General features: G+C 42.9%; 1 protein-coding gene across 7 annotated transcripts in view; it reads left to right on the plus strand.

Moving 5' to 3' along the window:
* The window catches only part of LOC114066114 (Kv channel-interacting protein 1), a 242,411-nt gene that overhangs the window by 126,162 nt on the left and 89,570 nt on the right, over positions 1 to 26,679 (plus strand). Inside the window, exon 1 of one of the 7 annotated variants that reach the window (XM_027900534.1) lies at positions 7,160 to 7,278. The exons of 4 other annotated variants lie outside the window; for them this stretch is intronic. Coding sequence is in view for 1 of the 3 variants with exons in the window: in XM_027900528.1 (XP_027756329.1) it covers positions 18,919 to 19,018 (100 nt within the window). In the remaining 2 variants the exon portion in view is untranslated. Of the gene's footprint in view, positions 1 to 7,159; positions 7,279 to 18,807; positions 19,019 to 19,333; positions 19,358 to 26,679 lie in introns of those variants that run through there. 2 more of the 7 variants (XM_027900528.1, XM_027900535.1) reach the window with 2 other exon arrangements.

Below are 26,679 nucleotides of genomic sequence, written 5' to 3' on the forward strand. Positions count from 1 at the left end.
ATTGCAGCATCTCCACACCTTTCTCAAATCAGTAATTAGGGACGTGCTCAGGTCTCATCAGCTGGAAGCTAAAGTGAGCATTCAGAATAAAGATATATGTCTGAGTGCTTTTCTGACTGGGTTTAACCACACGGAATAAAACCCATCCTGTGGTGTTTGCAGCATTTCTCTTTGTTGTAGTGGGCTGTCAGTAATGCTGAGATGAAGTGTGGAATCATCACATCATCAGTGCCTGTTAAACTGGTCAGAGCCTGCACTCCAGGATAATTTTTTTTTTCCTCATTCCTGCTCCCTAGAGTGCTCTCAAGGTTAAAGATGTTTAGTTCATTGGCTGTGTTAGTGGTCAGACATGAATAACAACATTTTCCTAATTTCCTGTAAGCTGTGAGTAGTTAATTCCAAAGCAGTCAGGTATGGAAGGAGCTGCTTTGCTGCCCTTGCATAAAATCTAGAATTTGTGGGGGTGATCCTTGCTACCTTACTCAGAGCTTACAGCAGATAGGTAGAGGGTATCTGGGGGCTCTGGATCAATAATTTGTTCAGTAACTACCATCAAAGAGGACTTCATGGGGTAGCTGTAAGGGTGCCTGTGGATCCCTGTGTCCCTAGTGTATCACAAGGTTCCCTGTGATGGACTATATGGCTTATATCTGCTTCTTTCTTATGTCAGAGCAGCTGGCACCAGGCCAGCTTGTGGCAGAGGCCAAGCACAGTTTGCATTTGCATGTGCAGGGTGCTAAAATATCAGATTACTCTGTGTATCTATATCTATCTAAGGTAGCAGTTTTAAATCCTTATAGATCTTATACATCCTTATCAATCTTCTGCTCTCCCAAAAGGAGAGAAAAATGTTCTGTAGGATGCTCCTTAGGAAGGGACCAATGAATATTTTCGACTGTCCTGACTTGGATGTCATTCCAGTGCTGTGTTAGACAGAAGAGAGCCATGAAGGGACCTTGGCAGTGCTGCCAGCTGCTGGCACAAATGGCTCTTGGAATATTTCTCTTCTTCCTCCATCCTCATTTTCAAGAGCTATCCTTCTGTCTCTTGGCAACCTGACCCAGTACACATCCACTTCAACCAACACTCGCTACATGTCAGTGCACTCTCCCTCTTTTACCCAAGTCCTTTCTCCTCCATGACCACTACCCTCCCATACTCAGGGGCTCTGACTTAAATCCCCCTACTGCCGGGGATCAACCTGATGCAGGAGGTGTCCTGTGGCTGGCACAGGCACTGGGATGTTCTTATCACCTCTCAGCAACCCATTGCCTGTTGTCACTTTTAAGGGTAGAAATTCAATAATGTAGATAAGATGGAAGGCTTACGACTATATTTGCGTGTTTTAACAGATGTCGACTTCATTTAAGTGAAAGTTATAAATGCTTTGACTTTGTGCAAGGTTGTGGTATGAAACAAGCTTTAAAGGATTCTCTTGGCTAGAGCTGTCATCTCCCTGAGCCACAGGCCATCAGCTTGACTGCTCCACCTTGATGGCATCTAGAGCTGTGTGGGGCTGAACTCTGCAATTTAGCTCTTTCCTGTCATTATCTGCATTGCGCTGATTGGGGAAATAAATAAAACAAAACAAAACCAGTGAGAGCTCTTGGGTGCTCCCACCTGCTGCTTCCTTGTCTCTGGCTTCTACCTGTTGTGACTATGCCAAGCCCAGTGTTGCCCGGGCCTGAGCAGGGGCAAAACACCCTCCCAGTGAGGTCCCGTGGAGCACAGACACCCCGTGTCACCCCTGCCCCTGCAGGTGTCACCTGGGCTGGGCTGGGTGAGCAGGCTGGGTGAATTTCTACAGGAAGGAAGATAAGGTTTTTCAAGAGTTGCACATACAAAGACCCAAGTTTATTTGTGCAGTGACATAATGTTAATGTAGGGTTGTCCAAACAGTCCCTTTGAAATTTTGAGTGTTCACGTGAAAAGTCAAAAAAGCACAAATTGGGGTCTTTTATGCAGCAGGAAAGGAGGAGAATTCCTCAGATAGGAATGCAGTTATCACCATTTTTTTCTTTCTGCCTGCAATTCTCATTCCCTGCGTTTCTGTGCTGCCAGGGCACCGTGCAGGACTCCTGTGTTTGTGTGTGACACAGTGACAGCAGGTGGCAGCAGGATCCCGCTGGCTCCCGGCATCAAACCATCCACAAGGTACATGCTGGGAACCTCAGCAGATTTGGAGAGGTGCCGGTGAAAAGATGAGAGCTGCAATGGAGAGTTTCTGTTTCAGAGCTCACTGGGCCCGTCGTTGCATTGGGACACCGGGAATCTGGCGGGTGTCTCCTCTGCATCTGCACTGACCAGCAGTGCTGGACTCCCACCAGCCTGGTGCTGTCACAGCAGGGTGGAAATGGAGTTTGGAGAGAATGGCATTTCCAAAAGCAGGCTGACTGAGCCTCTTGCTTTTGCCTCCTGGCAATGCTACCAGTACCACTAGGTGGGGATAAGAGCTTTCTTAGGCTTATATTAGATATTCCTTCCCACTTGTTTTACTTATTCCTGTGGGGCCCTCCAGCAGTGTTTGGTGCAGACGATGTGGGTTGGGGTATCTGTTGGCTGGAGTGTTCAGTGGTGCCCCTGTCACAGCTCTGCCCCCAGGAACCTGCCACACAAACCACACCCCAACAGGCATTTTCCAGTCACCTTTTGAAGGCAGTGCCTGCAACACCCAGGTGGTGGCAAACCCTTAAAGTGGACTGTAGTGGATTGACCATGGCTCCTCTCCCTCCTTCCCAAGTTCTACCTCCTTCCCTGCAGCAGCGCAGGGAGAGGGGAATGGGAGTCACAGTCAGTTCATCACAAGTCGCTCCTGCCACTGCTCCAAGGTGGGCTCCTCTCTCCACAGGTCAGCAGGTCCCTGCCAGGATCCTGCTCCAACACAGGCCTCCCCCAGGGTCACATCCTCCTTCTGGCACCCCCTGCTCCAGGGTGGGTTCCTCCCCAGGCTGCAGGGGAACCTCTGCCCCCGTGCCCGGAGCACCTCCTGCCCCTCCTTCCCCGCTGCCCTCGGTGTCTGCAGAGCTGTTCAGATGTTCTCATTCTGATCTCCTCTGGCTTTCTCTGAGGCATTTCATCTGCACAAAAACTTTTTTTTTTACTTCATAAATATGTTTTCCCAGATGTGTTACTGTCATTCCTGGTTGGCTTGGCCTTGGCCAGTGGCAAGTCTGTCCTGGAGCAGGTGCCATTGGCTCTGCTGGACATGGGGGAAACTTTTGGCTGTTTCTCATAGAAGCCACCCCTGTATTCCCCCCTGCTACCAAAACTTGGCCATGCCAACCCAAAGCATGGATTAACTTACCTCAGTCGATGGGGAGGGCAAAAGAATAGATGAATTTATCTGTCTCCTTTCATCCATCCCTGAGCTGACTGGCTCTGTTACAGCAGCGTTGTCCTCATCATGGGTGGAGCACTGAGAGGGTAGTTTTGCTAAGTTAGAGTGGCCCAAACCGTGTCAGAAGCATGTGGCCAGTCAGTGCTGCTCAGTGCTTCCTCACACTGGGGGACTTCAGCCCAGCAGCAAAGGAGGAGTTTCCCTTCCAGCTGCTCCTGTCCTACCGCAGATGCCCAGACCTCAGGGACCTGGAGTTGCTGTGTTGTAGTGTGTGGCATTTGCAGCTGGATTTGGCAGCTCTGAGAGACTGATTTTTTAGGACACTTCTGATAGCATACAAATATATTTTTATTGGCTGAGAATATAGAGACTAATGTGTTTTAATCTGAAGTCCTTCAGTATCTCATTAACTAAATGGTAAGAAAGTTTTGTATCATATTAGGGAAGCATTTCCAGTGCTTTCTGAATGATGGATTCTGAATAATCTCCAGCTATATTTCATTTCTCATAACAGCTGATCCAGATGTCCTTTTCATAATCACAGAATCATAGAATGGCTTGAGTTGGTAGAGACCTTAAGGATCATCCCATTCCAACCCCCTGCCATGGGCAGGGACACCTTCCACCAGCCCAGGTTGCTCCAAGCCCCATCCAGCCTGGCCTTGAACAATTCCAGGGATCCAGGGGCAGCCACAGCTTCTCTGGGCAACCTGTGCCAGGACCTCACTACTTTCACAGTGAAGAATTTCTTCCTAATATCTCACCCTGCCCTCTGTCAGTGTGAAGCCATTCCCCTCTGCTCCTGTCACCACGTACTCTCGTAGCCTCTCTCCATCTTTCTTGTTGACTCCTTCAGATACTGAAAGGCCACAGTTAGGCTACCCTGAAGCTTCTCTTCTCCTGGCTGAGCAATCCAAATTCTCTCAGCCTTTCCTCACAGCAGAGCTGCTCCGTCCCTCTGATCATCTTGGTGGCATCCTCTGGACTTGCTCCACAGGTTGATGTCGTTCCTGTGCTGGGGAACCCACAGATGGGGGCATATTCAGAATTTAATGTCCATCTGGTGAAAAGATTATTCTATCTTCCTTCCTCCTACTGGGGCATAATTATTGCTCAGTGTTTGTCTGGACAACATTGGCAGAGCCTCTGAGAACCAGGTTCTGCAGAGCAGTGAAAGAAGTTATTTATTTTTCATGCTATTGTGTGTATATATGTGTTTGTCTCCTCTGTAAAGATTCCAGCTCTTAAATGGCCTCACACACGAGTTGTGAAAGCAGGTGAGAAGTTACACAGCAAGAACTTGGGGAAAAGCTCATGGCCCAGGGAGAGGCTACTAAATTTTTCTTGAGGTTATAATATTTACATTTCCTCTTCAGAAAGGCCTTTAAATTCCTCTTGAATAAGATAATGTTTGCATTCTCCTTTACAGAAAATGGCAGATAATATTTATTTTTTATATTATAAGAAAAATAATCAAAAGACTGTCCTCTCTGTAGTGTCATAGTTGTTGGCATGTCAGTAGCATGCTGAATCTTATAATTTCTGTAGAATTTAATGATAGAAAAATAATCTGGAAGTGCATAAGAGAATGATGTGAAACAATATTTTCAGTGGAAGATGGACAAACTAATGTCAGGTATCACGGACTTCTGCAGACTGTTCTTTATTAGTAAATTGCTTATCAGTTTATGCCCCCACTGCCCATTAAGTTGCTGCCTTCATGGTATCACCTGCAGTGTAGAGTGGGGACCCTGTGTGTGGGACTGTCACTGTAGTGTGGAGTGGGACAGCCACTGGTGGTGTCACTGCCCTGGGAATTGCTGCAGGAACATCCTGTGCTGGGGGGTATCAGTCACTTTGGTGCACTGGTAAGCCAGTGGGGTTAGAAATCTGTGAATATTGTAAATACCAGAGTGGTACATTTGAGTTGGAATGGCAGCCTGCCTCCTAGTGTGAGAGAGGCTCTTACAGTGCTTGTTAAACCACCATCAAGGAATTTACTGTGCTTTGGCAAATAGAAAAGATGTGGCAGTCAAATGTTTTTCAGCCAAATCTCATTCTGTAAAAACTGCTGGGAGACTGATGTGAGCACGTTGCTCTAAAAGCTCACCTGACTTCACTCAATCATTTGAGGTCCAAGTATTTGCTTCCATGGTAGAAACAGAAGTTCTCTCTGTGGCTGTTGGCTTTTGATCTTTCTTCTATTTCAAAGCTCAGTGGAAAGGGTACAAACCCCATTTCTCAGTATGTTCAGCCTTGCACTCAGTCATGTTGTTTGAAACAATACAGAAACACTCTGTTGCACTGTAAAGCAGCAGGAGAAGGGAAAGCTGGGGGCAAGACTCAATGAGCACACAAACCAGTACTTTTTAGTATGAAGAAACCCAACAGATATGTTTTGCCCTTTGTCAGTGCAATTAAATTATTAGGATGGAAAAAAACACTCTTAATTACTTAAGGACTGGAAAAAAAGAACAGTTAAATAAATAATCTGAGAGAATTTTTTTTTTTAAGTTTGAAGTTGTAACCCCAAATTTGTATGTTGTTTTCTTGCAGGTAAGTCTGGATTGGTCTGTCTGGACTGTGCAGTTTGGAAATGTAAGTGAGCAAAGTAAGCCTTCTTCAAGCTGTCTCAGCTTGTTAACAAGGTCAGAGTGTTGTCTTTATTTTTGAGCTCTAATACTTCTTAAAGTTAAAATCAAATTGGAATGGATAGTGTGATTGCAGAATGCTATGGCTGTGCAGACACAGTGGGATCTTTATGTCAGCTCTGAATGTTAACAGAACAAATGCACGCACTGGGAACTGTTACAAAGGCTGCTGTTCCTCTGGTCCATCCTTAAACCAAGACTGGGTGGGGACAATATGAAATATTCATGTTATTGATGTTGGAAAGGCTAATACAGCCTTTTTTACTATTTTTCATTGATCATTTAAGTGGGTTATGAGAGATTGCCAGATACAAAAATTTCAGTGCCTGTTCCTGAGTAGGGCTGAGTTAACAAGTCATACTCTGAAAAGCTCACTTGGTGAATTGTTCAGAAATCATTATCTTTTATTAATCACCTGGCAGAAGCCAGTAAAGTGTTGCTGTTGGACTGGCTGCTTTGCTTCCCCCTAACCCATGCTCTGTCACACTCCTGCTAGAAGTAAAACCTCTTTCTTTTGCAACATTCCCAGCATTGGGATGAGCAGGCTCCATTGAGATGGTGTCATCTTTATTGTGTTGGAGTTGAAAATTATTTCCTTTCAACGTTTCTTCCTCCTTTTTCTTCTCCAATTATCTCCAGGAACAATTATATTCATCTCCTGTCACATCCTAGTGTTGTCTGTATAAATCAAACTGTGACTTCTCCAGAAGTCTGTGAAAGACTCCGTTGTCCTAATCTACGATTCCTGTGCAAGTAGCAGTAACAAAACTCTTTCAGCAATATTTCTGTACACCCATGCTGAAGTATCCCTTGAGATCAGTGCTGTTGTGGTACATAATACATGTTCCCTCAGAGTCATGTGTGCATTTTAAAAATGTTTGCTATCCGAACACAAATTTTTTCGTATTTCAGCTAGACACTCTAAAAGCTACTGACTGTCCTCAAATTAACTGATTAGTTCTGAACCACTCTAACTTTTATGCATTTGGTTGTTTCATTTCAATTAGTATCAGCCAGTAAAGTGTTATATGAATACTAAGAAACTTCATATACTTGGTTTTTCCTCCTTTCCTTTTTCCTTTCCCTTTCCTGTTTTCCTTTCCCTTTTCCCTGTCCTCTTTCCATTTCCCCTTCCTTTGACTGATGCTAGGGAGGTTTTCATCAGCTGAGAAAAGGAGCCATATGCTCTTTACAGCTGTATCAACACCACCCTTTTGAGGATGAAACATCAAGGAAATATTTTCCCATGCTAGCAAGTGCCTCCCTTCTGGAGTGAAGCTGAGATTTGAGGTTAGCAAAACGTGTTACTAGATTCACACATGCTGTATTCCTCTCCTTGAATGTATTTTTTTTTTTTTCTCCTGAAAGATCACAATTTCTTTGGTCATGCTCACCCATCTCTTTGGACATCCTAGACATAGCAGCCTCAAGACACATCCACTTTTGAACACCTTCTTGATACCAGTTTGATATCTCAGCTTGCATCCTGCACTTTCTGTAGAATAACTTATTCACCACAGAACCTGAACCACTTTAAGGTTGATCCTTTTGAAGCCTTTTGATTCCAACTTTCCATTTTGGACTTTTGAAATCAGTTTGGTTTCCAGTTGGCTGAGCAGATTCTTTTCCTCTGTAGGAATTATCAGCCTCTAACACATGCCCTGTACCATTGACTCTGTCATGGCATGGGATACTTCTTGTGTTTTTAAACTCCACCTACTGAGCTCATGCCTTAGGTAACCCAGCTGTATTCCCCTTCCACATTCCTTGGATCCCTCACCAACCTTGGCTTGGGGAGTTCTGCACAAGGAGCTGTTTCCACACTCCTTAAACAATTTATTCATTGCTTCCAAGGGCAATAATCATCACTCTGAACCAGGCACACTGCACATTAACAAGGGAATAAATATGCTGCAGTATAACAAAGCTGTGCAGTGTATTTTAAGGAATTCTGAAACTATTAATGGAAGAAGAGTTGGATGTGAAAACACTATCCATCATGTCTCATTGGTATGAAAAGCAGGGTTTGTATTTCAGCAGTTCTGTTTGAAATGTACAAATGCCTCTTTCAAGGGTTTTTAGATGTGAGTATGAATACTGCCAAATAAAAAAATAAAACCTTAAAAATCAACATCCACTGCAGCCTAAGTTAAAAGGAGCATTTTGGAAAGAAGCTGCAATTTAAAGAAACGTATGAAAAATAACTTACTGTGGTTCCACTTAAACCAAAATTAATATTTAGCTCACATGATCCTTCCACTGGCTGCAGGAGGGATGCTGAGCATTTAGGAGAGAAGTTAAAAGGGAATGGTTTGAAAATGCTCTTCTCACATAGCCAGCACCTGCCCTGGTGTATCTCAGAACACAGCACTGTGGAAGATTTCTTCAGGCTTTAGGATTTCATTTTTAAAAACTACCTCTTCTGTAAAGCTTCACATAAGGAGCAGTATGACTTTGTTGCCCTCAGGCTAATGATCATATACAAAGAAAAATCTTCTGCCTTAAAATAAAATGAATCCTAATCCCCAGCAGAGGAGGACTGGTTTGTGATTTATACCTTCGTGTTGATGCCAAAATCCTCCTTGTTGTTGTTTTGGTAGAGAAGAGGAACAAGACAGAGCCAGTTGCTCTTGGAAAATGTAGAAAGGAGAGGCTTGTGATTAGACTTTTGACTGGGCAGGTTATTGGGATAGCACCAGCAGAAAAGCAACAAGGAAGTTCAGCAGAAGTAAGGGGTGGAGAGCATTTGTACTTTTGAGATGTTTGTAATTTTAGAATGAGAAATTATCACATTTATTAAATTTAATATCAAGTCAATATTTATACTATTTATATTTATAACATTTGTAGTATTTAGGGGGGAGGTGGAACTAGATTATCTTTAAAATCCTTCCCACTGCAAACCATTCTATGATTCTGTCACTTTGTGAAAGGCTGGGCTGTGTTTATCCACAAAGAGAATTCTGATTGTGCGAGATCTTTGTGCTGTTCTTGAGGGAATGGACTACAGAATGTAACACATGTGAAAATGCATTTTTGAACACGGTCTTAAAAGTATTTGTTTGGGGTGTTGGGATTAGTGGAGGAGCTGTGCAGGGGGTACCCTCAGTTTCAGTCTTGCCTCTTAATCAGTCACAGCACAATGCAAGACATTCTGTGGAGTGTGATGTGACCTAAAAGGTATTTTTAATGAGTAACTGAGCATGCCAGACACTTGTGCAACAGAAATTGCTCGTATGATCGGGAGGGGAAGAAAACAGAAGTTGTAAGATTAAAACTGTGTTTATTTTTCTTTAAACCTTGTAGTTCTAAAACCCAAATGGCAGTCGTTGTCTCTGATAAAGCAGCCATGGTAGTTTAATTATAATTCTGTTTATTGCACTCTTTCCCTTGCCACAGTTCTCCAAGTATCCATGGGCCAGGAACTGATTGTGCTCGTATTCAAGTATAAAGGTTTCTCTGAGTTTGAAGGAATTGAAATATGACTTCTGTGCTTAACTGATGGAACTGTTTGCTCAGCTTTAGCATAGAGGCAGAATGCCATGCTTTGTTGGTCTGTGAAGTCTCAGACAACAGGTACATTTTTCTATTCCAGATAGACTCATGTATGTACAACACCTGCTTTCAACTGGCTCCCAGCTGACTTCAGCCCCATAGTTCAATTAATTTACATTTTTTTCTTCGTAAGCAGAAGGGCCTTAAGAAAGGATGTATCTGTCCTGTCCCATGGCAGTATATTGCATTTTGTGTGTTCCAGTTTCTCATCAGTAACTTGTTTCTTGCTGTAGCAATTTCTCAGTATAATCCAGTGTGCAGATCTTCATAATTTTTTTCTATGTAGGTCCATGATATTTCATTTCTCCTTGTTTGTTAGAGCCATAAATAGTCTAGCAGGTGAATAAATTGCCACTGTAATGAATTCATCCCACCAAAAAGTGATTTCCTAATTCTGTATAGTTTTTCTATGTCTTGTGGATGTCTGTCTCTGTATCTCTCAGAGGTGGTTGCCCCAAAGCAACTATTTTGTGTTGGATTTGATCTGAGCTGAAAAGCATCAGTAAGCCCTATGCACTACCTACATTCTTCAGGAAAGTTTATCTGTTGATAAATCTCCTAAATATAAGCACAATGTGTGGAAGTATTAATCTTTGGCTCACAATGTTCAGAAGCGCATTTTCACTCTGAGTTTACAGCCTGCCAATAATTTAGTCAGGACCATGGAATGGCACTTGACCTACCAGAAAGTTATTAGCACCTCTAGAGGGTTGAGGCCAACTAATGCTTTGGGAGGAGAAAGTGGAATTTTCTTTTTAATTAGTTAAGAATTAATCAATGCATGAGGGAGTGGGGGAGTTAAATGTATCACCGAGAAAAACTGGATGGCATAAAAGCAAAGCTGGAAAAGCAATTCCATCTCCTATACTGATTGTTGTTGGGTTGCACAATGGTTGGAAGTTTGCCAGCTCTCTAAAGCCTGTCGAATTTGCTTTTGGAGATGAGAAAATTAAATTTGGTTGTTTTCCCTTTCCTGCCACCTTGTCTTTATAAACCTTTCTGTTTCTGTTGTCTGTTGTGAATCAATAAATGCTGTTGTTTTTAGAGTGAATATTTCCTTGTTAAGGAGGAATTCGAGGAAATTTAGTAATATTACACAGTTCCCCCTCGTGGGGAGTAGTGAGCCTGAAAACTGGGTACCTCAGCTGTCCTGGGGCTCAACATCCCTTTGGCTTTCTGTGTCTCCTTGCAGGTGCCCTCCCAACCACAGTTCCTCTGTAAAACACATGTAAAATATGATGAGTTACCACATTTGCACAGCTGTCATTCAGTGTTCACATAGTCAGGCCCACATTTCATCCACTAGTCTGTACTGTGAAAGCTCAAACAGCCCCTGCAGATTTCCCCTGCTGCAGAGATGGGTGTTGGCACCTCTTGCACAGAACGAGGCCTTTCCTTTCCCTGGGTTTCTGGTCAGGCATCTGCAGGAGAGCAAGAGTTTCTGTGGATGCTTCCCTATTTCAAAGCACATCTAGCACAGCCTGTGACAAGACAAGGAGGAGGGAGTCAGCCCTTTGAAACTGCTCTCAGAGAGCAGATGATCTCAGTGATATGAGCTGTTGGTGCTCTTCATTAGGGAGTGCTGAATTCAGCCAGTATTTCAGGAAATCTTCCTTAACTCAGACACAGCAGCAAGATTCTGGGGGTCCAGCTGTAAGCCTTGCCTGCATATGAAAATCATGATCAGACCTGTACTTTCCTCTGGCACTACTTCATCCCATTGTTTTCAGTTAAGCTTTGTAAACTTCCACAGCAATTCCTCTCTCTCCTTGATATTGATGGCCTGTAAGTGTAAAGGACAGCTAACACCTTTTCCTGAGCATTATTTTTCTAACTTTATCTCTACAAGTCATCTCTAGCAGCCCTGTGAATGCAATCTTGTCATTCCTGCAGATGTACAGGATCAGCTTCTTGGCTTCAGTTTTGCTGAAGAGTGCTCAGAGCCACAGTGGCGCAATTGTGGTAGGTGAGCCCAAGATATGAATTTTGGTGACCTGCTGGGCTGCAGAAGGCATATTTCAGTATCTTCTGTATAGCTGAATTTACAGCTCTAATTTCTGGAAAAAAGAGAAAAGAGAAAATAAAAATTCACCACTGAGTTAGTCTGAAACAGTTTTCTTACTCAGCAACTCAGAAAATTGTGTCAGAGAAAGATCCACACACGAGACAAACCAGGCAGCTTTCAGCACAGCCTACATGTCAAACAGCATATTGTGTCTCCATTTCTTAAATGCCTTGTCTGGAGCTATGACAGGTGTCTGGTAACACAACAGACAGCCTTCAGACACAAGATTTGTCTTTCAAAATGCTGCTTCAGAACCAATGTAGTGTTTCTGCCATTCATATGTAATCTTTCCAAAGCTCTCAATGTACATTTATCTGACATGATATTGGCTAAAGTTGCTATTTTAGAGAGCAGTGATCAAGTGTAAGATTTGATTCCTTCAAGAAGGGTTTTGAATTCTCTGATGAAATGGGATCAGTGGGAGTTGCAGGATGTCTGGAAGCTTTGCTTCAGGCCCTGGTTCTGCTGCTCTAAACACAATCTTGGTTCTCATCAAACCTTTGAATGAGGTAGGTTTGAATACCTGGTGTAGACATCCCTCTCATGAATGGAGGAGACCTTGGAAAGTCACTGGAGAGCTGAGTGAACGTCCTGCCCCTCGTGGCCCCAGGATGTGCACAGCAGGGATGGTGGTGGGGAGTCCCCTCCTGCCCTTCTGCTGAGCTGCACTTACCTCACCTGAGGCCTGGGAGGGAGGAGAAGCTGTCATGTGGTGGGTTGAGCCTGCAGGCTGCTGCTTGCTGCAAGATGGTTTGTTTTCAGGCATAATTCTCATTTTCCCTCTCAGTCGTGACTTTGTCTTGATGATTTTTTTCCTCGTTATAATTAGAATTCAGAAAGCAAGGTCAACTGTCTACCTCTGCCAGGTACTTTTAAAAATTAATGGCAAAATCTGCAGGTCAGATGTGATGGTTGAGCTACAGGTTGTCCCTGGATGGAGCGTGGGGCAGGGTGGCTGTCGGTCCCAGCCAAGGGCAGGATTTAATCCTGCCCATTTTCTAAAACAAGACCAGGAAGGTGAGAGCTTCACTTAAGATTAAAATTGATCTTGATTTTCTGGCAAGCATGTATGCTGTGCTGAGATAGGTGGGGTTTTTTTTTCAGGGGAGGCTTCTTGAAATGGCTTCCTACGTGATAATCGTAAGTTGGGACTGAAATGTGAAAAAAGGCAAAGTGTTTCCTTCTTTGGATATCATATATGGCTTGTAGAGGCAGGATTGGGTCAGTCCAGCCGTTTCTCTTTGTGTTTGATGAGAGGAAAAATTCTTCTAACTACAATTTCACCAACACTCTGAAAAGTTGCTTTATTTTTCCTCCGCTCTTCTCGGCACCACGTGGGTATTTTTCTCATACCTTTAGCACCCTATGTCTTCATAGCAGAGATTGGCTGTTTTGGGTGTTTGGTCATGCAGTTGGGGGGTCTGAGGCCTCTCTAAAGCTCTATCAGTGTAATATAGCCAAGCTGACTAAAGCTTCAGGAAGGGAACGAGCATCCACAAGCAGTGCTGTTGCAAACAGCCCCTATCACTGACAGCTGTACATGCCTGTGGTGGCTGCCTGTTTTAATTCTCATTTCGTGCTTGGTCTGACGTGACAGGTTTTGATACAAGGAGGCATTTTTGTCACCTTTACAGGTTAATTTGTGCAGTGTGAGGGGTTCAGCTGCTTTCCACGCATTGTGTTATCTGTCCTCCTTACTAAATCCAGGAGTGCAGAATTGCTGTCTGGGAGAGTTTATCTGTGAAACACTGAAATGTGAAAATACTGCCCTGAACACCTAGGGAGTCCTGACTTGCTGTTTTGTTGTACAGTGCATAAGGCAGGAAAATGATAACTTTTTTTTTTTAAAGACCTAATTTCCATTTGCATTAGATCCTCACTGCATCCTTTTGTACGACCTTATTAAAAGTGATTATAACGTCCTATGCAAATTTTATTCATTGAATAATTTGGCCTGGAATTAATCATTATCATCTTTGAAAAATACTGAGAGCATTAACAGAAATACTGAAAGAGATGGAACTGACACATTTGCCTTACCAGAGCTGTATTTAAAAAAGATGTGCACACAAAGATACCGAGGCAGAACGAAGCCTCCTACACACACCATGGAATAAAATATTTATACCATAATCATGCTATTAATAAAACGATAGCTCAGACAGTGTCTGCTGCAACACAACTCAGCTGAGAGCCTGCTTACTGTCTGGAGGAGCAAAGCAATGTAAGAACTGAGGAGCAGAAGCATGTGGACTAGCTTGGGAATCCCTGTCCTGAATTAGCTGTGTGGTTGTGTAATATCCCTGACTTTTCAAACAGTCTCACGTGGCAGCTGTCACTGTCCCCGTCTTTGTTTGTGGTGTGAAGTGAAGGGCCAGGGAGCAGGGGGAAAATCTGCAGCCCTGCTTGTGCTGCTGCCATCCCTGGTGGATCCCCGTGAGTGTTGGGGAGGGAAGGGAGGCTCTGCACCGACCTTCTTGTTTCCAGTTGTTGTTCAGTATAATTCTGAGACCGTCAGGAATGGCTGGTCTTGATTAGAGCAGGGCAATCTCAGTGGCTTTGCTGTTGGTTGCTGCCCTTTTATCCTGGTTTTGGCCAGGACAGAGTGGATTTTCTTGCCATAGCTGAGAGGGGCTGGAGCCTGGAGCCACGTGGCCATGGCCAGGTTGTTATTCTACACCACCCATGTCACCCGTGGGGGGCAGAATTGAGGGATTCCCACTCGTGGGAAGGATGGGGGTGTGGTGGGCATGGCAGGGCCAGGAGTCACTGCGTTGTTAACTGTGAGGAAGCCGTGTGGCTCTGGGTCAGATCACTGGACCACATGAGCATTTTGCATGTAATCCCCCCTGCTATAAACTGTTGTTATTAGTATTGTTGCTGTTGCTGATAGTTTTCTTATGCCACTGCTGTTTCCAGTAAATTGTTATCCCAACCCACGATCTTTGCCTCTCTCACTGGAGCGAGTGGGGGAAGGGGAGTGGCTGCAGGGGGTTTAACTTCCATCTGGGCTTAAACCACAACACCTTCCCAGAGTGCTGCTGCCAAACAGGTCATGTTTTCCTCTTTGGGCTTGGCCCAGTTTCCAAGGTTTAGAGAAAAGTAAGAAAACAGGAGGTTTGTATAGGGGAGAAATTACAGGTAGAAATGAGAGGAGCAGTTTATCTGTTACTGTGAACTGACACCGTGGGTCCAAATCTTAGACATGCCCTTAAAGGGTAACTGTTCAGGAAAAGTTAACTAAGAAATGGCTGCTGTCTTGGTGCTCTCCTGATTGCTGTCCCAATTCCTACTGTCTAATGCACCTGTGAGTTTGCTTAGAGATCTCTCCTTGTTTGCTGGGAGCAGAAGGGGGATGCTTCCTCCAAGCGTGGTGATGACACTGCCATGAGTCATTTATCCACGTGGTCCCAGTCTTACACCCAACACATCACCTGCCAGACACATCTGGGTGCCCAGTTCTGCACCAGTTTAAACTTTATCCAGCATCAGAGCACTGTATGTGAGGATCTCCCTGAGAGTGTGCCTAGAGAAAAGCTGTCTGTAGCTTTGCTTTTGTTACCCATGCCTTTCTGCTCTTTCTCTCTCCCTTTTGTTCTGTCCTTCACGCATCTTAATTTTTATTTCATGCCCTGTAAACCACCCGTTTAACTGTGCTGATGAAGCAGTTGCTTAGGGCAAGCATCCACACCTCCAGGAATGCTGGATTGGGTGTGTGTGTTGTAGTGGTAACAGAGTTTGATTTCCTGTTGGGCTGTGTCCCTCCATGTGCTGTGATGAACTGGAAGTCCTGCTGGACAATTGCCCCCTGGCATTGCAACTGGCTGCTGGCCAGGCACCCAGCCTTCCTCCTTGGACAGAGAGGAGGAACGTGCCCACCACTGCCCTGCATGAGCATGGCTGAACGGATAATCATGGAGAATGGCAAGGGGATATTTTTCTCCCAGAACACTCCCATGTTTCTTTGTTGACATGAATGTTTTCCTGCACTGTGAATCACTGAGGCTCAAGAAAGAACATCTGGAAATTACATGGAAAGTTTCTTACAAATATGATGCATTGCTGTGAGGACATAACAAACTGGGAATATGCAGCCTGCAGCTTTGTTCTGTTGGCTCACCCAAGATAAATAGGTTTTGATTGGAGTTTATTTGAGTAAATTCCCCTCTCTCTCTGTCTCTCCCCAAAGACACGGTTACTGGTGGCTTGGGCTGATCAGAGAACAGCTGGGAAGGACTCTGGGTTAAAAAATTGTTTTTATCTTTCTGAAAAAAGAGGAAACCTCACTCCTACTAAGAGGAAACCTACTGCAGGTAGTAGGGTACAAGTAATCAATAATTCAATAACAGAAGTATCACGAAGGCAAAGCACAAATCTCTCCTCTGCTTTCTAAGTGTGGGTGGGAGAGGCTTCCCCTGCTTGAAACTGTTTGGTGGTGAGCAAGGACATTTCTCTGCTTCACATGGGCTGATGCAGAACTTGGACTTGGCCTCTTGAATGCAAGCAGGGAGAATCATAGAATAATACAATCATAGAGTAGTTTGGGTTGGAAGGGGACCTTGAAAATCATTTAGTCCCAACCCCCTGCCATGGGCAGGGACACCTGACAGTAGACCAGGTTGCTCCAAGCCCTGTCCAACTCAGACTTGAACACTTTCAGGGATGAGACATCCCATTCCAGTGCCTGACCACCCTCACCCCTAGAATTTTTTCCTAATATCTAATCTAAACCTACTCTTAATTTGAACCCATTCCACCTTGTTCTGCCACTACATGCTCTTTTAAATACTGTAAAAAAGTCTTGCCCCATCTTTTCTCTAAGTTCCCCTCAGGTACTGGAAGGCCACAGTTAGGTCACTTCAAAACCTCTTTTCCAGGCTGAACAATCCCAGTTGTCTCAGCCTTTCCTCGTAGGAGAAGTGCTCTATCTCTCTGAGGGAGGGAGGATGTCTTGGCATGTCAAAGAGCTGGGCTGCTCTGGAAATGCAGCTTTTGTTTAAAAAAAACAAACAAACATTTATGTAGAATAGTTTTACTTTCTACAAAATAAATTTTTAAAAAAGAAAAAGAAGTTATATATTTGTTGATTGGTTATGTTGGTAAGAATTACCATCAGATCTTCATGATGCAGTTATCATCACCTTACCTGGGAAGCATCATCTCCTCAGATGGTAAGACTGACGAAGAATTAGACAACCGGTTAGCAATGGCATAGAGAGCTTTTGGTGAACTCCATAAAAGAGTTTGGCCAAACAAACACCTGAAGAAAAGTACAAAGATCAGCGTTTACAGAGCCATTGCACTGTCTACTCTTTTATATGGATCTGAATCCTGGGTCATTTACCGCCACCACTTGCATCTCTTAGAACGCTTCCATCAGCGCTGCCTCCGTACAGTCCTCAACATCCACTGGATGGATCATGTGACTAACTGGGGCATTGTGTCACCGTAAGGCATGTCTCTCAAGGCCTAAGATGGTGTTTGGAGCAGTGCCTGCTTTACAGGGGATGTTTCCAGCCAGCCAGTCCTTGCCTCCACCATGGTGAGGCTGTAGCTCTTGCCTTGGCACGTTGGTGGCAGTGCTCTGATGGAATCAGTTTGCCAGGTCTCACTATACGGAGCCCCAGCCCCTGCCCTCTGCTCCAGGGAGATTTTACTCACATGACCCTGCTTGATTGCAGCACATTTCACATTCACCTGTGTGATGGCCTGCAGGGTCAGATGAACCCCAACTTTGGTAAGGGCTGTGAGTTCCTCTAATGAAGTTCAATAATGAAGAAAAAAAAGAATAAGATTTATTACTGAATGGGGGTAGCTGAGAAAAGCTGTAGAGGTCAGTGATGATAATTATAAGGAACTGATACTTCTCAAATAGTAATACATCAGAATACTTGTAAAGGAAAGAGCTTCGCTCAGGCCTTTAGCGATGCCCTGCTACACAGCAAAGGTCTGTTAAAGTCAATAAGAAAACCATTTACACCTTTCAAAAGGGTCTGTGGGACTGAGTCTGCTGTGAACAGCAACACGGGGTCCATTGTGCAGCTCAGGAGGGTCCACTGCCATCACACAGAGAGCCTTGGCTTGGGTCCTCACAACATGATCTCAGTGCTTAATGAATCTTTACAGGAGTGCCCTGGGAGACATTAACATAAAGCATCAACTAAAGACAGAAGTACACAAACAGTTAAAAAACCAGTAACTGAAACAGTGAGCTGGATTTCAGGCATTCAGATGAGTATTATTAATGCAATAGTTTAATAATTACAGTAGCAATGTAAGTTTAAACTTTTACAAAGTGCTGGATTTAGGGCTAGATTGTCCCGAAATGAATTAGAAGAATAATGAGCATGTTACTCATTACATATCATTACACAATGATATGCACAGAAGTCACAACCATAGCAGACAAAATAACCAAAATTTATCAGAAGAAAAGGTTGCAGGGGTCTTTCTTGTAATTCTGTGTGTGTTTGGCTGCAAATCTGGGCAGGGAAGGGAAGGTAAGGAGAGCAGACAGTTGCAGGCAGTCCTGGCTGTGGGACTGTATCCTTGATGCCATTTGTTGCCTTTCCTCACCTGGAACAGCCATGGGAGCAGCAGCTGACCTGCACCAGGGGCAATTGTTCACCATCTGCTCAAGTCCCTGCAGCTGGGCAGCAGGCAGGAAAGGCTTTTGTTTCCCCCAGATCCCTCAAACTTAAACTGATTTCCCTCTAAAATCCCTCTTCTTACCATGCTTCAGATGTTCCTAGATTGCTGTATTTGATGTTAAATGTGTTTGCAGTGTGGGAAAACAAGCTGTTCAAACAGATGGCTAACCTTGTGTAAGTGCATTCCAGTCTCTAGGGAAATACAGCAATAGGTCATCTTCTAAATGAAATGATTTTGCCTTGAGTTTTCTGAACTTCACTATCAAGCAAAGAACGTGTTTAGGTTTTGTCCTCCGTGTTGTTAAAGATGTCTCTAAACCTGTAATTCGGTGTGAAAAAGAAGCCCACGATTTTACTAGATAGCAGGCAGGAAATGCTAAACAAAGTGGTTACTGTATATTCTGTTGCCTTAGAGACTGAAACATCTGTATCCAGGCAGGCAAGTGATGCAGACATGGTAAGATTTGACTTCCTTACATTCCTGTGTTCCTCTGGCTGTCAATGGAAATGTTTTATGGTGCGAATATTCCGGGCTTCTTTAGCATTGTATTTATCTGGTTGTGTGGCATGTCTTGGACTAGGAGGGCTTTTTAATTAAAGTCTAACTGAAATCAGGACGCTCCCCAAGAAAAGATGCTTTTACATAAATAATTTTCCAAGATGAACTTGGAGGGACTTGAAATGCTTTTTGTACTGGTGATAATTGTTGGATTTGTGAAGGCACTTGAGCATCTGGGTCTCCTAGAAGACAACTATGAAGGTAGGGTGATAAGAAATAGAAAATATTTTATTCTGAAAGCCATTTGCTGCAGAGGCTTATACTTTAATCTGTACGTGCATGTGCAGTGTTTGAGCATCAGGGGAGCTGAAAGGTAGCTTAAATAATTTTAAATGTTTTCTTTAAACAAATTAAATCTGTTTAAATGCCTGTATGATATTTTAGCTCTCATTGCAACTCTGAAAATGAATGTGACATAATCTTAAAGCATTCTTTGTTTATGTTTGAGATTGTTTCAAGAACTTCAGTACAGATCTGTGTGCTTTAGTAAACTGCAGCTTTCATCCTGAAGCTCTGAATGAAAGAAGGGTTTACATTTTAGTAAGTTTATGATTATACCTTCTCCATTTGTTCAAATTTCTAGAAATGTCATGGATTATTTTTAGCTTTTAGTTATTATTAACAGAAAATCCAAAAACCTTACTAAGCTTGTTTGGATGAATGTTTCTGTCATAATCAGTTTAACCCTCTTCCAGAATATTTATCTTTAGCAAATCTGCCTGGTCCTGCTCTGTAGTCTCATGTATGTTTTAGGAAAACACTGCTGATCAAAATGTAAATATGCTTTGTAGAAGATAGTTTGAGAGAGCTGACTGCGGACGATATTTTAATTCTTGTTACCTCTCTGTTTTTATTAGTATTGTAATTCAGGTAGAAACACTAAAACTGTAGAAATTTCTATATTGAATAGAAACAAAAGGGATGAATTTTAGACTGTGAGCTCTATAAATCAAAACGTGTCTGTGCAGACAGCCTCGTTGTTTAATAGGAAGAGTAGATTTACAGTGTTCCTAAATGCAGCTGAATATGATGTACCTTGAACAGCTGCTTTTAACAGAAACCTGAGGGTCACTTTTCCTGGTAAGCTAGAAGTACACAGGTTTTAAGAATAACTTTCAGCTACCCACAGTTACAGAACAATTAGTCCTTTTTCTTCAGAGCTCATGATAACCTGGCAAAGGCAAGCTTGCTGGCCTCATATTAATTACATGACAACATTTGGTACAAGATTTGAAGAACCTTGGAGACTAGCAGCAAGTGGAGGAGAAAAGTTATAAAACTTTTAGTTCACTGACTGTTTGCTTTATTTTAGTTCTTCTGCATATATCTCTTTCTCCTACTTCCTGCTGCTTTAAGCATTTTCCCTGACTTCTTATATATTTGGAAGAATTAAGAGGTACCTGGTGATGATTGGCACAAAGCACTTTAAAGCTAGGACAGCAATGCAGGTTGCTTAGGAAGAGCTTTACATACCAGCTCTAGCTTTTTCAGGGCTATTGAAATAATCAAACTGTGCAAGTTTGCAGAGAACAGAAAATCCATTTATTCTGGGCTTTGTGAGTCTTCAGAAGTCCGTGTGTTCCTACCACAGAGGTGTCAGGTGGTACCAGATGTACAGTTAATTTCCTGTCTCCAGCTCTAGCAAAGCCCATTATGAATAGGTCCCTCTCAGCACCTGGATTTTTGGAATCCTTTTGTTGTGTGCCTGAATGCATTTGAAGGGCAGATGCTATTTAAGCACTTGGTTAAAAAAAAAAACAAAACCAAAACCAAAAACACTGAAGAAGGATGTTTTGGGCAAGAGTCCTTGAGTAGCTGCATTTTCCTGGTGCCCAGTCTCCAGTGTACTTGTGAGCTGTACTTGTGTCCTGAGGGGGGAATGGACTGGTACTGTTGACTCCTAAGGAGAGGGAAGCTTTGGGGATATTTGAATAATTCAGAGCAAATCATAATGGCGTCTAGTTGTTTTTCTGATTAAATTTACATGAAAATACTGTGACTTATACTGAAAAAGCGACGAGGTAAACTTCACATTAAGATGTTAGAACTTCAGGTGAAGCCAGCACTGAGTCTGCAGTTTGAACACGTACAGAATTACGGCTTCATTGCAGTTGCTTCTGCCTTGCCCACCCTTGTGTAAGAACATAGACCATACACATACTCTTGTCTTTGCAAAATCTGCTGCTTGCTTTGCTGTAAGGGCAAGATAACTGGAATGAGGTGGTCTCCCATTATTTTCTAGCAGAGACAATTGACGGTTACAGTAGGTCAGTTCTTCCCGTTTACGTGCTGGTTGTTATACAAAGAAATTATACTTAATATTCTAGCGAGAAAAAATTTTAACTACTTTTAACTTCCATTATTTTTAACAGCACTGCTTGATGCTGTGGGACTCACAGAGTAAGATGCTCCTTAGGAATTTACATTCTCAGTACACGTTCCACAAGCGTGTGATATCCTAGGAAGAAGCAAATTTCTGTGGCCAGACTTCATTAAGCAAAGAGAAAAACAGGTATTGGATACATTCAGCTGTGGGAAGGTGCATGCTGAACCTCAAGCACAGCATATGGAGTGCTAGCAAGCAGCTGAAATAGCTGGAAGCTGCCTTTGGCCTACATAACAACTCATAGTTAAAGTTTCAGCTTCCCCAGACTGTTGTGGACTCAGGAGGAGCAAGTACTCGGTTTTCTAGCACCAGCTTTGGGCTTTTTACCCAAAAAAAAGTGCTGTTGCACTTTCTGGGCTTTTTGAGTTGCTGATGGACTCAACAGAAAGCCTTTATACCTACAGAGGAGCTCTGGCCTGCAAATCACTTGTGCACACACACATGAACCAACAGGACTGTCCATTGTTTGGGAACACAGAAAAACCGAAGGACAGGGACCTTCTGAACAGAAATAATCTTGTTTGCTGGCATCTGCCACGTTTTTCTGCATTCTGCTTGTGACAGCAGTGGGCCAGAAGTTTTTCTCTCACTTTTTCAAGACGATGCTCAGGAATGTCTTTTCATCTAGATACTCAATTGATTCCCAGGTAAAACGGACTTAAAAGTAATGACCAGATCCATCTTCCTGCAAGCTTAACCTTGACCATAAAATACCTGGAACATGTAAACGGAAAGGTACTAAATCAGCAGGCTGTACTCCCTAAGAATCTGCTAACAGTGCGTATTATTATGTACTGCTGTGCACGTAATAAACTTCTCTCTTCATTCTGCCACCACTGACAGACTCATCATAGTGATGATCTAATTCATGCTTTGGAAGCTGGATGAGAGATCATCACAGGAGACTTGGGGGGTGTAATGCAGGATCAGGATTCTAACGTTTTTACACTAATCTTACATTACTCTTAGTTTGTAATATCAGCTGGATATTTTACATCTCTGTTTATCACCTACACTTGAAAAATCTTTCCACTGAAAGTACTTGATGCTTTTCAGGTGCATATACCACTGCATCTTTCTCATTTTCAGTGCACTCCTCAGGCACACACTTACTTCAGATGTGGAAAGTGTTAAAGTAAGATTCTGTCTTAGAGTATAATTCCTAATTGGCTGTCAAGATGAAAAAAATCAGAAAAGCAGGTTAGGGCAGAAGAATATACCTATTCTCTAGGGGGTGGAGGGGGGGGAACATGTACTGCAGACAGAGCAGGATGGGCAAGAACTAAGTCTTTCTTTGATTCCTACTACTATATAAGAGAACTTCTAAGAATATTAAAAAAAAAATCTGTCTTCTAAATGCATTTTTCAATGTTGTCTGGTATCACAGTGGCTGAGTATTGATTTATCTCAATGGCACACTGCTGACATTCCTGGTCTTCCTCTATATCAAGCAAAAGGGTTATTTTTATTCTGGCAGGCAAGGCACAGTTTTTATCAGCTGCTGTTTCAGTTTATTACACATCCTAGATAGAGGACAACAGCAAGGAGGGTGAGAGGATCTGATAATTCTGATAGGAGTGGGATTGAATTTTTGGGAGAGATAAGGTTTGTTTCTTACACATCATCTGGGACCCATCAGGCATCTCAGAGTGTGGAGGGAGAAGACATCTGAGTGGGGTTAACCTGCTCCACCTGTCTGAGAAGACCAAAGGGAAAGTTGTGGCTGAAGGCTGTAACAAGACAAACCCAAACGTATCTTGGCAGCACAAATACCAAGCAGGCATTTTAACCAATACTCAGTGTTCTTTCCTTCTTTCCTCCCAAAGGACAAAGCTAAAATGCTGTAATTTATCTGGGAGATCTGTTTGCATGGTGAGTCCCACATTGTATTCCTTTTTCCCACCTCCTTATTCCATGGTGAGGATCTCAGGCAGGGGGAGGTTCAGAGCAGCCCATGGGATGGCAGTGCCCTGGGTGATCCTGCTTTCCCTTGTGTTCAGCTGGAACAATCAGGGCAGATGTTACTCCATCCAGCATCCTGTCAAAAAACCAGGGGAATCAGCAGCCACTCGAAACTGGTGTAAGAACAATGCAGAATTCTCACGTTGTTCTTCACGTGGGTTTTCTCCTCAAACAGGAAACTGCTACATTATGACCCTGATTTTTTGTAAGCATATTTGCACAGTTTCCAAACATAGTGTGCACAGAGCTTTTTCTTCTCTTTGATTTAAGGATGCCCTCCTTTCAAGAGTTGTTTGATCAATATTTTTGTCAGGAAAATGATCTGTGTACATATGGAAGGAGACTGCATATAAGGTCCAGTTGTTCAGTTGGGATTTATAAGCCCAGCTATTTTTTCAAAGGCAGAGGCAGCTCTTATACAATATAAGATGAACTTATTTGCCCATAAAATACACACAAACATATATATGCATGTAATATATAACATATATTAATTTACATGCACTTAAATATAAATTTTATATATAAATATATCTCCTCTAGCCTTTGAAATCTCACTTAATGCAGATATGACCAGTTTATATTACTATCTCATGACATAATGAAACAGTGTGAATAACTCATTTCAGCTTAGCTTTTAATAGGTTTAGTTACAGGTGGACTGCAGAGGCTGTTGTGTGTGAGCAGCTGTACCCAGAGAATACCCAGAGGGGCCTAGGTTTATTTGGTTGATTTTTGATGAAAGCTGAACAATTCATCCCCCTTTGTCACAAGGTGGGAATGAGAAGTCTCTCTGGTGCAAGCTAGAGAAATGCCTTGTTTTGTGGTTGCTTGTGCAACCACAAACTCACTTGTATCATGGTTTGGATTGGAGATCTTGTAAAGAGAAGGATATTTTAATTATTCTTTTTCACTTGGTTCCTTTGGTGTTTTCATTGAGAAAAGAATTCTGAGATGTTGGTATATTCACAATAATAACTACACAAATTCCTATATTCACTAAAATTTAGACTATGAAAATATTTGAGTGTCAAAATAACAAAAACTGTCAAAGATACCCTCAGCCATGCTGAATCACTGTTTTATGCTGTCTGAGCAGTCCAAAACAGCTACAACCTCTTTGGTACATTAATATCTTGTGATTATAATCAACACTGTCCAGTTGTGCAGACCAAGCATCCTCTTTGCCTAAACGAGCAAGAAAGGAGTTTAAGATAATATTAATAATAAAAAACCCCTCACAAATGACACAACGTTTCATGTTCCAGTTGTGTAAACTACTTCTGCCCCAGGGGCCAAGAAGGTCCACGAGCTGGAGGGTGAAGAGTAGATTTTGATGTTGAGAAACAGCTAATCCATAAGGAACACAGCCAGGCTCGAGGTGTGGACACTCCCCAGGGACCCATCCTCACATCCTAATTAGATAAATGTATTTGTGTTTACAAATACATGGTGATCCACGATGCCACACAGTGTAAGGACAGGCAAGCTTGCAGACAGTCTCCCTGGAGGCTCTACAGGGATATTTTAAAGTTCCAAAGCAGCTGGGAAAAATTAGAGAAGCTCACAACTGCACCAGGATAGGTTTTATTGTAGTTTCATAGAATCACAGAATGGTTTGGATGGAAAGGGACCTTGAAGATCCTTTAGCTCCATCCCCCCCCTTGCCTGTCCACTAGACCAGGTTGCTCAAAGTGGTCTCCACAAAATTGTGATTCCCACAGAGCCCACTGTGGTACCTCTGTGGCACTCACAGGATTCTGCTCACTAACCAACCCTAAGTCATATTGACAGAATGTCAATTTTATTTTTGTATCTCAAAACCTTCTACTTTGGGCTTGTTATTGAATCTAAGCTTGCTTTACTGTGAAGTGGAAAAAAACCTTCTTGCTTTAGTCTGTGCTTTTCCATTAAACACCTGACCCAGTTTTGTCCTAACTGGATGCTTCTGTGCTTAAAATTTCTTCGTAGTTCAGTTCTCTTGGATTCAAAGGATTTTAAAGTTGTTGAAATTGTCCCCTTTTTTTTTTTTTTGCCTTTTGTCCCGACCTCTGAATTGTTACTGTTCTTAAAGAACTCCTATTGTGTCATTTGATGAGGTGGAAAAATAGGAATTCAATAAACATCCCAACAACGTTGAGGTGACCTTATTCTGATATCCTCATAAAGATGGGTTTTTACCCTAATTCATTCTTGTGAAAATTTTACTGTACAATATGCATATTTTAGGAGGGGAAAAAAAGAGGTACTCCATAAAAATGTGATGCATCTTAGTTTTCATTTATCATATAATTCAAAATTTTGTGCTTTCTATAGCACGTTTTTCAATGCTTTGAGCTTACATTGCCTCACTTACAGTCACTAATTTGTAATGCCTTGGTTGATAGACACTGAATTAATGTATTTCATTGAAAATGTAGGGAAATAATTTTTTTTGTGTCTCAGTGGTGATTTACTGTTGTTCTTTTAGAGGTCACAGTGTTACACACCAGAGGAGAATCTGAACTGCTTTTTGAGGGTGGAGGATTGTTGCCTTGCATGAACTAAAAAGCAGAGGATGCAGAGGTAGCCCAGAAAAGAACACAAGAGGAGGGAGCTAAGGATCCCACTTCAGGAGGCATCTTCCCACACCAGAAAAAAAGCAGTAAGGGAACCCACAGGAGTGAAATAACCCGAAGAAAAAGCACTTCTGCTGCATCTCAGGAGGTTAAATAAAGACTTGGGGATGGACAGGTCAGGGTTTGGTGGACCAAAGGGAAGTTATGGATCAGAGGGCTCCATTTCAGTTTTGTCCATGACCAGTCCTCAAGAGTCTCCCTGTGTGGCAGCAACACTCATGCACAAGGCAGGCTGATACCTGCAGGGGCAGCAGCTGCTGGGCACATTTTGGGGCTTTCTTTTGGCAGTGAGGGATAACTGCAACTCAACAGGCCTAGGACAGCAAGCAAGCTGTTCTACCAGTCTAATATTACTTGAAAACTTACGAGGATGATAAAAGCAAATCATCATACAGTACTGGAACAGGGGAGATCGGAGTCTGCTGCCCATGCTAACACTGAGCTGCTTCCTTTACCCCAACCCATGTTTTTCCCTTTTGTAAGTAAAAATAGCTCCAGCAGTTGTTTCCTCTGGTTTTCTTTCCCAAGAATATGAACATGTCACTTGTTTCCTGTTGGCCTAATCTATTTCCAGCAAGATTGCATGCCAGCTTGTTTGTCCTTGTCAGGAAGAGCATTGCCTATTGTTGGCCATCTACTCACCCTCAGCTGCCCCTGACCCACTGTCCCACACTGGCATCCCTTGATTTTTCTCTTCTTGTTTTTAAAACTTGAGGAGCCTTTGCTGAGACTCCCTGCAGACCAGGGGGGCTGAAGAATGGGGAGGTTCTTCAAGTTTCTACCACCTGCTTGTGCCTGCAAAGGCATTCAGGGAAATCCTGTGGTCAGTCCTGCTCCAGAACGAGCCGACCAGGCCTGCCACAAAGAGGTTTGCCTCCTGCATGAACACACTGGGA

This window comes from Empidonax traillii, unplaced genomic scaffold, assembly GCF_003031625.1.
Source record: "Empidonax traillii isolate 1590-97213 ecotype Southwest subspecies unplaced genomic scaffold, ASM303162v1 scaffold735:size313519, whole genome shotgun sequence".
In the NCBI taxonomy this organism is placed as follows: Eukaryota; Metazoa; Chordata; class Aves; order Passeriformes; family Tyrannidae; genus Empidonax; species Empidonax traillii.